This window comes from Clarias gariepinus, chromosome 19 (assembly GCF_024256425.1).
Source record: "Clarias gariepinus isolate MV-2021 ecotype Netherlands chromosome 19, CGAR_prim_01v2, whole genome shotgun sequence".
Lineage (NCBI taxonomy): Eukaryota > Metazoa > Chordata > Actinopteri > Siluriformes > Clariidae > Clarias > Clarias gariepinus.
Window position 1 is genome coordinate 17,058,640 of NC_071118.1, and position 14,084 is coordinate 17,072,723.

The 14,084-nt window shown below is 37.8% G+C and overlaps 1 protein-coding gene across 2 annotated transcripts in view; it reads right to left on the reverse strand.

Annotated features, from left to right (window-relative positions):
* Positions 1–14,038, reverse strand: part of jakmip2 (janus kinase and microtubule interacting protein 2) — a 66,109-nt gene extending 52,071 nt beyond the window's left edge. For both annotated transcript variants that reach the window (XM_053478395.1, XM_053478396.1), the window contains exons 1-3: positions 13,934–14,038; positions 4,278–4,522; positions 3,648–4,145 (exon numbers count right to left, since the gene is read on the reverse strand). In XM_053478395.1, the coding sequence (XP_053334370.1) occupies positions 3,648–4,145; positions 4,278–4,406 (627 nt within the window). In that variant the 5' untranslated portion in view covers positions 4,407–4,522; positions 13,934–14,038. The remainder of the gene's footprint in view (positions 1–3,647; positions 4,146–4,277; positions 4,523–13,933) is intronic.
* Between the last annotated feature and the right edge of the window lie 46 nt (positions 14,039–14,084).

Here is a 14,084-nt window from a genome sequence, read left to right on the forward strand (position 1 = left end):
CCCAGTGGTAAAAAGGCCCGGCAACGTCTCTAATACCTCAGACGCTTGAGAGACTTTCGACTGCCCTCGATGCTCAGGAACTTTCTTTACATTTTTAGGTCATGGGTGGTTGTTAAAACATTTTACTGCATATCATAGTATGTATGACTGTGTATGTAATAAATAAATTTTTTATTTGAGTTAACAAAACATTTTCATTGGAAAGTCTCTGCCCAATATTTTCCCAGCAAAACATAAATTAAAAACAATATATTAATGGTTTAAGAACACAAAAATATGACAAAATCTCAAAGATTTTTTTTTTTTGAGAGGGGTCATGAATGCAGTTTTTTAGCTACATTCCAGGGTGCTCACCCTGATTCTCAGAAACCAGTTAAGGTCTCAAACATAATATGCAGCCCTGCCTAGCATTATGCTAGCCAATGACCATTCTCTGAAGAACAAACTTGACGTTCTTAAATTTCAAAGGTATATTTCGGACTGGAGTGAAAGGATCTTGTATCACTAGATCAGTGCTAGTAGGCCATCTTTCTGAGACCTATATACAAATACAAGCTGAAACAGGTGTTGGATATCAATATGCGACAGCTTTTTTTTTTTAATAACCTGGGTTGCTGCTTTAAAAATGTCCCAGTTGGCATGCTCAAAACAGTCATATCCTTGATGACTGCCATCTAATTGCCTACTAACCAGGTTGTCAGCTTATAAGAACCATGTTGTCACATTTCAGGAGTAGTTGGTATGATGGAAATATCATAACAAAGATGTGGTCCTAGTAGCAAAGATGAGGGCAGGATCATACCATTCATCATGTCAGTGACCACAAGAAGTGTGTTGATAAAAATGCTGGTAGAAATCATATAGATACAGGTCAAGAACTTATTTTGTTCATTTTCACATCAAAGGCTCAGATTAGGTAAAATGAAGGAATGTGATCTCTGTGACAATTTCATGTAAACTTGGCATGGATAAAAGTTGTCACCTCATGGCATGATTTAAAGATAAGCTGGTGTTCACCCCGCACACAATGAGTTACAAATGAACTACTGCATTGTTATGTAAGTCTTAACTTTTTGGATAAGAACTCATTCTTAGTCATTTTTTTGCTACTTACTGTACAATCAAACAGCTCTGAGAACTTCCAATGTGACCTGACTGCCATAGTATGGCAATGTACCTTACAGCAGGTTATGCTTTAAAACAATGCCGGAGTAATGATTAGAGTGGCTTTGAGGGAAAAAAAGGCCTGTTAGTGTGGGTCCATCACAAATAGGAAGGTGCTGATTGCATTTCTTGCAGCATAGTTCACAGTCCCAGAATAGATTTTATTTTGTGACTATCTAGAGCCCAGGCCAAGGAGCAGACAAACAGGCACATTAAGACTGCGTTATTTCTTCAAGCTAAGAAAAAAAAAATTAGAACCACTCAAAATATTTTTTTATAAATATTTGTTTTATAATTTAATATAAATAAATATTATTGTCTCAAAATAATCTAACCAACAAAAAATTGGACCATACTGAATTCACAGCCAGTACCTCTGAAGGTAAGTCTGCCTACTTTCCAATTTAGCATTGGGAGTCACCAATAACAACAAAAAGAAGAAGACGAGAACAAGGAAGACGGCCTTCATGTTATGCCTAATATTATGGATATTTCAGGAAAAAAAGTCAACATCTTGTCTGAGGCATTGCGTTCTGTACGCCATTAAAACTGCGACTTCTTCGTGGTTTAATGAGGTAATGTTATTCTCTGGTGGAAGCGCGTGTGAAATTATAACATCGCGGGTGACATGGAAAAGAAAAAGCACCCAGCCTCCCCTCCCCCCTCTTTTTTTAATGCTTATTTGGGCTAAATAAAATTAAGAAATCAGTATTTGGTAAATGAAGCATATGCACAGGCTGCAATTATGCCGTTTTTGTTCTCCTCCTCCGTTTTAAAACCATGGTGTTGTTTCGCAAACTTTGCATATATCGCAGAGTGTCAAGCATACTTCCCCTTTGTCTATCTTGGCTAGTGTGTAGCGCAAGAACCTCCCTTTAAGTATGCGCGATGTTTCAAATGGCATGGCAAGTGTAAACACGAGAATCGCATATGAGTCATAGTTGAAGAACGTGTAAACAGATGGTCAAAAAAATCAGATATAGGCAACAAATCAGAATTGGGCATCGAGACCTGCAGTGTAAACGTAGCCTAAGAAAGCAGATAATATGTCATGATTTTAGCTTTGTGACATGACATGTCGTCCTGACCTCATGAAGGTCATGGTTGACAGTTTCCTGTTCTTAGCTGACAGGAGTGGCACGCGTGTGATCTTTGGCTGCTGTAGCCCAAATGCTTCAATGCTTCAGATGGGCTTGCAATACAAGACCTTTCGTGTAAAATTTCCTATGTAACTAGACTGATGGAGAGGGACAGAGAGGTTAAATGTAAAGCTCCACCCACAAGGAACACTGATAGGTCCACATAGCAAAAGACAAATCAGTATGCTTGGGCTCTCTTTCTCTTTAAAAACTAAGATTTATATATTATTTGCAGGCATCAGGGAGCTGCAATCAGTATGCAAAATGTCTGTATTATCAATATTAGAAACCAAATGAACTTTTTGCACTCAAGTTCATCATATTGCAAGATGACACCAGTAGTGTTAAATGTTCTAGCATTGGATTGCAGGCATGCTAGAGAACAAGGAGAAATCTCCCTCAAGGCGATAGTGCTAACCACTATACCACCGTGCCACCTTAATGCAAACCTGTCTAATTTATATCTTTAAAGATATCAGTTTCCTATAACACAGAAACACTGATAATAGTGACTACTTTATCACTATTTATTAATTCATTTATTTATCAACATATACTGTATATGGTTGTAATGACAATAAAGCCTACTTGAACTTGAACTTGAACTACTTCTTTTGAATAATAAGCCATTAGGGATAACTGCTCAAAAATTGCATTTATTCTTTTTTCAGATTTTTCTCCCTAATTTAGTCGTGTCCAATTTCTCCCCAACAATAGGGCCGCTCTCATATTAAGCTACTACTACCACTCAGTCGGGAGACTATCCGCGTTTCCTCCAAACCATGTGACGCAGCCGACAACTAGGGGCACACTCAAGGGAAAGCGCTATCCATTCCTTCAGCTTGCGTCATCTCACAGAAGTCCCTGATTGGGTGTAAAGCCAATCCTCTCCTCTGAGAGAGCTCGGCCAATCAGCTCTCTCTAGACCTCTGGCTGAGAGAGGTTACAGCATCACCCGGGAATCAAACTTGCTATCTCCGGATGATAGGGCAGGTGCTTTACCACTGCACCACTCAGAGGCCATAATAGCAGTTATCCTTTAGTAAAACTGTGAATTTTGCCATTTTGGACATCCCAAGTCTGAGTGTGGACCACTCAGATAACATCCACTGGCTTAGAAACAGGCCCACTCTGGCCCTAAAAAATTGCAGTAATGCTGAATCAAATCATGCTGTCATGCAGAGGCAATCAAAATAACCTCTATACACTAAACCTTATACTTTTTGTCTGGTAGCTCAAAATTCCTGCAAGTTGTTTTAATAAACATCATATACTTTAAAATGAAGCCTCCATCAGACTTCATCAGACTTGACAAAAAATTTAACAAATTGAATGGCCACTCACCAGCCGCCGAACATCACGCTCGCAATCCCATTTGATCTTTGTGATCTCTTCCTGATGTGCATGATGCTCAGAGCGCAGATCAACCGCCTTAGTTTTATCAGCCTGGATGGCAGCATTAAGTGCTTCATCTGTTTGACGCTTTGCAGCCTTCAGTTCAGTGATCTCACCTAGCAACTTTGCACGTTCCTGCTCAAAAAAACGCCGTGCCTCATCACGTGCCTCCAATGCCAATGCTGTGCGAACCTTTTCACCACTTCCATCACGCAATGCAGCCAAAGCAGACCGCAGCCTCTGGATCTCACCATCCTTGATCTTGGCAGTTCTTCCTAGCTCCTGCTCATGCTGCCGTGTCAGTGACTCGCGCAAGGCTGCCAGCTCCTTTAGCTTCTCCTCATGCCAGCGTGCCCGCTGTTCAGTAAGAGCTGCAGTATGCCGGTGCTGCTCCTGTTCGCGGATGCGCTTGGCTTCCTGTGTCTTATCACGTTCCAACTTGCTGACCTGTTGGAGAAAAGGATGCATTTCGAACATGATGAAAAGGTGACTACATCGACCTAAAAATGGATATAGAAATGCAAATTTCAGAATACTAAAATAGCCTGAATATTAAAGTTTAATTGATTGTACACCCACCTTGCATTTTTCTTGGTGCAGTTCAATTTGAATGTCAGTAAGTTTGCACCTGAGATCTTCATTGGCTGCTTGTAAGGCAGATATGATGGCTTCAGGTTTTTCACCTTTGGATCGCCCTTTTTTTGCCATTTGCTCGGATCTTACTATACGTCCTCAAACTCAACTTTCAATTAACCAGTGCTTAAATACATGAAACTGAGGTTTCCAATGCCGTCTCTTCCTCATTATTCTGGTAGATAAAATACCTGTGGGAGAGTATAGATAAGACAAATTACCATAAAAAAAATGCAAAAACCTAGTTACTCCTTTCCCAATATCCTAGCTTCTGGGCTTAGTGCTTTCGGACTTACATGTGAATTTATAACTCACAATAGATGTGCACAAATAATATTTTATATGAATGATCTTTGATTTTTTTTTAAGTAAATCTTAGACTAAAATTGGTGGATTCTAATAGAGTGAACTATTGGTATGTTATGATCTATTATGCCGGTTTCCGTCAAAATGTACAAAGACATTTAAAAACAGTTATAGAACAAGCTTTCAATTAGTCCTTAGGACACAGTCTCAGTGTTTTAATAATAAGCTAATGTTTAACATAAATTTATAACAGTAAGTTCGTACTTAAACACAGAGAGTACCTAGGTCTTTTTTATTATTTGGAATCTTATTTTTTTGTGAAGCTGCTTTGTTACAAAGCACTAACAAATAAATATGATATTAAAATGGACAAAAGTAGTTTAGAGTGGGGTAAATAATTACTCATTCACTTTTTATTCATGTAGTAGCCCTAAAGTACCCTACAAGTACAGTACCCTAAAAGGTTTAAGCTGCTTACCTACAAAACACTATACAAATAAAACTGCACTAAAATTAATTAATTTAGAGGTTTTATAGCAGTGGGTGAATGTTTAATTATATATATATATATATATATATATATATATATACTGTATAATAGTAATAATTATTTAAAAGTTTAAAATAAACAGTACTTTGAAAGGTATAAAATATAGTAACCACAGTAAGCCAGAACTTGTGTAACTTTGCTTTACTGTGGCATCTTTACAGTCACAGTTGTGCTCTTGTATGTACATGTACAGATCTATGTTGGATAGTTCTAAATTGAAATTGTGACAGACAGGTCTTCGGAGGGACCATTTTTTGCATACAGAGAGAAGGGTCTTTTTCTATCTTATTCAGACACTAAATGCATTTTTATGCCATGGTAAAATGTTATTAGAAAGTGGGTTTCATGATGTAAAATGTAATAAAATGGAAAACAGAAATGAAGGACACATGATACTGTGGAAGGCTGGCGCGGTTTAGGTTCAGCTGTCCCTTAGGGCCACTGCCAGAGATGCACTAATCGATTAGCCAGTGAACAGAATTGGCTGTTTTTTAGCTTGATTGGCCATGAACAGTGATTGGCCGATTACTGTGAAGATCACACATAAGCTCTTGTGTGATGCAACAGAAAAGCATTTGTCCATCATCCAGAGATCACGTGTTCAAAGCCTGGCTGATGCAGCTGTTGTTTAGTCTAGGGGGCACATTAGCTCTCTGTGGTGCACTCTCATGTCAATCAAAGCAGTTTAAAATGATATGACTGTCTTGTGATGTCACATGTCTTAGAGTTAAAATTTTTATTTTACATTACGGCATTTAGCAGACACCCATATCCAACGCAACTTACATTTTTATCTCATTACACATCTGAGCAGTTGAGGGTTAAGGGCCTTGCTTAGAAGCCTAACAGTGGCAACTTGGTGGTCATGAGGTTTGAACCTGGGACATTCCAAACTGTAGTGCCACTGAGCTACCTTTGGGGTTTTTTTTTAGCTGGATTTTACAGTATTTGTTTAAAAAGCCCTGCAATGTAACATGAAGATAGTCCTTTAACCTTGTGCAATTTTGAACAAATGTAAAAGTTATGAGGCGGCACGGTGGAATAGTGGTTAGCACTGTTGCCTTGCACCTCCAGGTTCCATGTTCGATTCCTGTCTTTGTGTGCATGGAGTTTGCATGTTCTCCCCGTGCTAGGTGGGTTTCCTCCCAAAGTCCAAAGACATGCAGGTTAGGCTAATTGGTGATTACCGTGCCAATTACAAAAAATTGCCCTTAGTGTGTGTGTGTGTGTGTGTGTGTGTTAGTGAGTGTACAGTATACAGTGGTGTGAAAAACTATTTGCCCCCTTCCTGATTTCTTATTCTTTTGCATGTTTGTCACACTTAAATGTTTCTGCTCATCAAAAACCGTCAACTATTAGTCAAAGATAACATAATTGAACACAAAATGCAGTTTTTAAATGAAGGTTTACATTATTAAGGGAGAAAAAAAACTCCAAATCTACATGGCCCTGTGTGAAAAAGTAATTGCCCCCCTTGTTAAAAAATAACTGTGGTTTATCACGTCTGAGTTCAATTTCTGTTATCACCCCCAGGCCTGTTTACTGCCACAACTGTTTCAATCAAGAAATCACTTAAATAGGAGCTACCTGACACAGAGAAGTAGACCAAAAGCACCTCAAAAGCTAGACATCATGCCAAAATCCAAAGAAATTCAGGAACAAATGAGAACAAAAATAATTGAGATCTATCAGGCTGGTAAAGGTTATAAAGCCATTTCTAAAGCTTTGGGACTCCAACGAACCACAGTGAGAGCCATTATCCACGAATGGCAAAAACATGGAACAGTGGTGAACCTTCCCAGGAGTGGCCGACCGACCAAAATTACCACAAGAGCGCAGAGACAACTCATCCGAGAGGCCACAAAAGACCCCAGGACAACATCTAAAGAACTGCAGGCCTCACTTGCCTCAATTAAGGTCAGTGTTCACGACTCCACCATAAGAAAGAGACTGGGCAAAAACGGCCTGCATGGCAGATTTCCAGAGCGCAAACCACTTAAGCAAAAAGAACATTAAGGCTCGTCTCAATTTTGCTAAAAAACATCTCAATGATTGCCAAGACTTTTGGGAAAATACCTTGTGGACCGACGAGACAAAAGTTGAACTTTTTGGAAGGTGCGTGTCCCGTTACATCTGGCGTAAAAGTAAAACAGCATTTCAGAAAAAGAACATCATACCAATAGTAAAATATGGTGGTGGTAGTGTGATGGTCTGGGGTTGTTTTGCTGCTTCAGGACCTGGAAGACTTGCTGTGATAGATGGAACCATGAATTCTACTGTCTACCAAAAAATCCTGAAGGAGAATGTCCAGCCATCTGTTCGTCAACTCAAGCTGAAGCGATCTTGGGTGCTGCAGCAGGACAATGACCCAAAACACACCAGCAAATCCACCTCTGAATGGCTAAAGAAAAACAAAATGAAGACTTTGAAGTGGCCTAGTCAAAGTCCTGACCTGAATCCTATTGAGATGTTGTGGCATGACCTTAAAAAGGCGGTTTATGCTAGAAAACCCTCAAATAAAGCTGAATTACAACAATTCTGCAAAGATGAGTGGGCCAAAATTCCTCCAGAGCGCTGTAAAAGACTAGTTGCAAGTTATTGCAAACGCTTGATTGCAGTTATTGCTGCTAAGGGTGGCCCAATCAGTTATTAGGTTCAGGGGGCAATTACTTTTTCACACAGGGCCATGTAGGTTTGGATTTTTTTTCTCCCTAAATAATAAAAACCATCATTTAAAAACTGCATTTTGTGTTCAATTATGTTATCTTTGACTAATAGTTAAATGTGTTTGATGATCAGAAACATTTTGTGTGACAAACATGCAAAAGAATAAGAAATCAGGAAGGGGGCAAATAGTTTTTCACACCACTGTATATGTGTGCCCTGCAATGGATTGGCACCCTGTCTATGGTGTACCCCCGATTGAGATGGTGTGCCCTAAGTCTCCTGGGATAGGCTCCAGGCAACCCTGAATACAGAATAAAGCGGTGTAGACAGTAGAGTAGATTGAGTAAAAGTTATGTAACAGTCAATGTTATGTTATGACATTTTATACACATTTCTATAATTTTCTTTTGATTCTGTAAAGCTGCTTTGCGACAGTGACCAAAGCGCCATGCCAATAAAATTTAATTAAATTATGACTATATGATTTATTTTTTTACATTAAATAAAATGATGAAATAAAATGTATATGTGATCATTTATAGCTTTTAGAATGAAAAAAAAATTGCAATCAAACAAAAGTTATTTTTTAAAAACAACAACCAAGAAAATTGGTGCATCTCTGGACAATAGCTCCTACTGTACTATTATTGAGTTACACGCAGGTAATAATTTAAATGATTATAATCTGCTAAGAATTTGATGATTTGGCTGCTTTAATTATTTAATAATTCAGGCTACCCTAAAAATACTAAATGACTTTTATAACCTAACTGTAAATACAGGTAACAAGTTCCGTTCAGACAGTATGTCCAAAAAAATGAGTTATATGCCTGTGACACGAATATACAATTTAAAGCATACCAATCCACTTGGCAAAATCTCTGTCCCCTTTTTCCACACTTCCATTATGTGGCCAAAAACCCTAATCACACCTAAAGAAATTAATCCCAAACTGAAAAGTAACAGTGTTGTCTCTGCGCCTTTAAATCACAAGGGGAATCCCAGACTCCATTTGTCTCAGCTGTTTTGCACTGTATTGGTCAGTGAATTCTGTTCTGTCTATCCTTGTGACTGATTCACTAAAACCGAGGATTCTGACTTATTTCTACCGTATGCCCACGCGCACATATACAATCTAACGGACTTTGGACATGTTATACATTAAAAATATTGTATATAATTGTAAATATTGGTATCTGGTGCACTGCAGTGAATATTTTTTGTACAATACACGTACAGCTACTTTCGTAATTTGTTCGCATCTATAAATTTTTGTACAACACGGTCTGTTCGTATCTGAGTTCGTAAGTCAGGGACTAGTATTAAGCACTTGCCATGCATATGCATCCATCTTGTAGATTTTTTTTTGTAAACCACCAGTGGGCACCCTCCCAGAATTCTAGGCTTGTTTTTACTAAGCGCCTCAGAATAATAAATCGATCCTAAGTGGCTCAAAGTCTCATTGTGAGGCAGTTTTGGTTTTTATATGAATGATTAGTTAGTTAGTTAGTTTCAGTTTCTAGTTTCACTAGAGTTGTAATCCACACTGCTGTAAAAAAGTATATGCCCCCTTCTTGTTTTTTTGCATATTTGTTAAGATTGGTTAATTCAGATCAAAAAAATTATATATTACACAAAGATAACCCCAGTAAATGTAATATGCAGTTTTTAAATGATGATTTTATTTTTTAAGGAAAAGATCTGTCCAAACCTGGCCCTATGTGAAAAAGTAATTGCCTCATTACTAAACCTAATAACTGGTTGTGCCACCCTTGGCGGCAACAACTGCAATCACACTTGTGATAACTGGCAATGAGTATTTTACCCTTCTCTTCAAAAGTGTTTTAATTCAGCCATATTGGAGAGTTTAACCTGTCCAAGGTCATGTGACACCATCTCAATCAGATTTAAGTCCAGGCTTTGAAAAGGCCACTCTAAAACAGCCAGTCCTGCTGCATAAACGTGCTGATGGCTGGACATTCTCTTTCAGGATTTTCTGGTAGAGCGCTTTTTGGTTTTATCAATTATGGCAAGTTGTCCAAGTCAAAAAGCTGCAAAGCCGCCCCAGATCATCACATTACCACCACCATGTTTGACTGTTGGTATGATGTTCTATTAATGAAACGCCATGTTAGTTTTAAACCAGATGTAACGGGATGGACACCTTCCAAAAATTTTACTTTTTGTCTTATCAGTCCACACAATATTTGCCCAAAGTCTTGGGACTCAAAATGTTTTTTGGCAAATGTGAGACAAGCTTTTGTGTTCCTTCTGGTCAGCAGTGGCTTTCGCCTTGGAACTCTCCCATGGATGACATTTTTCCCCAGTAGCTTTCTACTCTTACGTTCAGCGAGAAGTAAGACTGCTCATAGGAAAGCGTGTGACATCACTGTATACGACACTGTGCACCGCAAAGTAGGCTGCACATTATAGTGGGTGTTGTAAGTTTTAAAGGTTTTTGTAGTTTTAAATGGTGGAAAAGCGAAATGGTGAAATCAGCACCAGTGGTGTGAAAGCTGTTTATGCACACAGACAAAACTTATAGATGAAAGATAATCAGACTGCGCCAATCATGACTGTTTAAAGCCCTTATAATAGTGCTGTGTAGTACTGTCATAATCTAATCTAAATAACTTCCAAAAAAAAGCGAAATGAAAGAGAAGATGAAACTGCCCTAAAATTCTGACCTACTCTTACCTCTTAAGATAAAATTGAGCGGACAGCAATTGGTAAAAGCACCAATGCCACCTGTCACTTTCCCTCTCGACCCCTGAGGAATCTGAAAAAACAGGGGTATCCAGTGTTAATTTCTCAACATTCTTAAAATAGGAAATCTCTCCCTTCTTCACCAAAATGTAGAAGAGCTACGGAGGTGTCCTAACTGCATAGGAGTAAGTGAATAAATGGCATTCAGAAAGAGATGCGCATAGAAGAGAGATGTTTTAGTAATATTGAGTAACATGGAGCTAATAAAAGATACATTTGGACAACAATGAAATACTTTTTTCCCCCCAAAACTACAGTAACTGGTTCATTACGCACATTTTGTATGCTCTCTCCACAGGTGTCAGCTACTTCACGTTTTTTTTTTAGTAACAGAGAAGATGTAGCTTTGAAACACTGATGATTTGGGTCATTACTCTTACGGCACCACAGATCATGCACAGATTCATACATGCTACACAGCATGGAATCAATTTGTGTGCATCATCCATGGCACACACATGAAAATACAGTGAAAGACTTTTTAAGACTCCGCGGAAACCCTGCTAGTTGAAAATGGCACAAAAAATATAAATAAGTTAGGGTCTGTCAGGACATCCATATAGCCTAGCAAAGCTTAAAACGTTAACTTTTGGTTGCCAAGAACCATGGAATAAAGTAAAAAAAGAATTTTATTGTTATTCTAAATATTTGTGTTTGAATAAAAAAAAAACAGTTTTACCGTCCCTTTAATATTTTGCAATTATTAGTATATGTTAAAAGATAAGACAATGTAAGACAATGTACAACATAATTGTTCTCTCCTTACCCTCTAACAGTCATAAATTCGTTGACCTTCTTTGTCTGAGACTTACCACTGCAAAGTATCATCACCTTTTTGTGTTAATTTGAATATTAATATTTGAGTGTTTTTGGGAAGGGTGGAGAACAACAGCAAGGTTAACCTATTTATATGTGTGTATATGTATGTGTGTGTGTATGTGTGTATGTATGTATATGTGTGTATGTATATATATGTGTGTATGTATATATATATATATATATATATATATATAATTTTTTTTTCTCCTTGGCCTCTGGTCTCTGGAGGGCTACGGCATACAGGTCCATAACTGATCTGGCGAAGTTGAAATATGGGTTGCTGGGGTCATGTATCCCTCCACCCTTTCAACCTGAGCTTGCGCCTCAGGGACCTCTTTCCCTGGCTGGTTCTGGCCTGCATCCCTCACTATTTTAATGCATCACCTATTAGCTGAAATACATACACACCTATTAAAATCTCAAATTAGAATTTTTGTATGTATATAATAGTAGGACTATAAAGAGAAAAAGAAAAATGTGTAAATATATACACATACATAGGGTAGGTGGGCTGTGTGGGTGGGTCAGGTCCTTGGCCTGGGCTGCCTTAATGTCTCACCTTTTTAATGCATCACAAACTAGCTGAAACATAATTTCAAACATATAAGGAAGGTGAGGCATGTAGATGCTGACTAGGGATGGCTAGGGGTTTGAGGGATGGGTGGGGGGCCTTTGGGCCCAGTTGTATTCCTCTCCGGTACTAATGATGAGATGTAGCGTGTGGTGGCCATAGAGGGATCAGAGGCAAGCCTAAAAATTACTATTATAAATATTAGTAGTAGTAGTATTATTTATTCTTATTCTTTCGTTATAATTTAATACAATTGTTAATTTTATTTGCCTTTCACATTGTTCTCCACCATTCACAAAACTTTCCAAAGCTCTCTACAACCCCAACTTGTTATTATTATTATTATTGACATTATTATTATTATTATTATTATTATTATAGGTTTTATGGTTATTATTATTGCTAATAATATATGATATTTCCAATGGCTTCTTTTTTTTGTTTGTTTTTTGTGTTATATGTTAAATGTTTGGTATAAAAAAATAAAAAAATAATAAATAAATAAATAAATAAATAAATAATAATAATTGTTGTACATATTACCTTACCTCACGTCAGCCTCAAGCCATACTATAGTCATTAGCTTAAGTTACTGGCTAATTCATTAAGTTAGAAACAAGCACAAAGCAAACTGTGTCTAATAAATGACACTGTGGCACAATATGACAATGGGTTGTAAATTGAGCACAATTGATACAGCGGATTCACCAACACATGGACACACGATCCATACAGTAGTCCCTTACTGAGGACATATCACAGTTTACGATCTCACAAATTTAATCAACATAAACAAATAATTGATGCAGGTGTTGCAACAGTGATAAAATAAGACAGAAGGCCTCAGAACACTACAGTTATGCAAGATCTGAAGAAATAAACAGGTGAAATGATAAATTCCAGTGTAGCTGAAGTTAATACTTCTGTTTATTGCTGCAAGTAAAAATTAATAATAATCATAATAATCACAACAATTACTCACTCACTTATCATCTATATCGCTTAATTCTGTATACAGCCACTTTCCGAAGTTCCCCATTTTAAAATGAGTGGAGGTCTTTTAACAGTACAGGAGGGAGGGGAGAGGTGGTCTGTGTGGTATTGCATGTTTATAGAATGTGTACATTCTATGGCGGGTGTCCACATACTTTTGGCTATATAGCGTAAATATTGTTTTTTATATAATAATAATAATAAATAAATAAGTCTGTTTTAAATCAAAGGCCAAAATGATGAAGAAAAAAACTAAAATATTTTAGTGTATTTTTTTAGGAAACAAGGCTTAAGTCATATTTAATTAAATAATGCGTTTGTAATCATATGTTACACAAGTTTCCGTTCTAAAATGATAAAGAACTCCGGGCCTGCCGCTGGTCATGAGCTATACAATGTTTTAATCAGGTTAAGGAGAAAAACACATATATAGTCTTACTATGGTATAGTGATATTAATACCGCTGATATTATGACAGCAGTGTGGACATCAAATCAATTACATTAGCAAATAATCGTCAGCTTCCCTAAGCGCAGAGGTGTGCGGAACAGCATGCCATCATGGTTGATGACTGAAAGAGGCAGGCTGGTATTACAGCATCCTGCGGCTTCGGCTGTGTGGCCTTAACAATAACGCCTTGACAAAAACCCCACCATCAGTGGTGTAGGCTCGGAGGATGAGCAACCTTGAGCATTCTGCTTTTTTTAAACCGATTATTCGTGAGAATAATAAAAATATTACACACCGCGACGTTGGATTAGACAACAATTATACATTAAACATCACCATCCTGCGTCAGTAATGGCAGCTTAGCGACCACCATTAGCCTGCAAGCTGCCATCTAGCCGTGTTTAACACAGACAAATGTTTAACAACTGCAACTAATATAAAAATTCAAAACAACATTAAACATATTAAAATTGAACATACCAAGTTTAAATCTCGACGAAAAACCAAAGCTCACATATTATGCTTAGTCTCTCAATTGTATTCCTGCATTTCCGTTCAGCATCAGCAGCAGTACCACACAGCGCGAAACCGCTGCGGCTCAATTCCAAATACAGCGCGAGAGGACATCCAG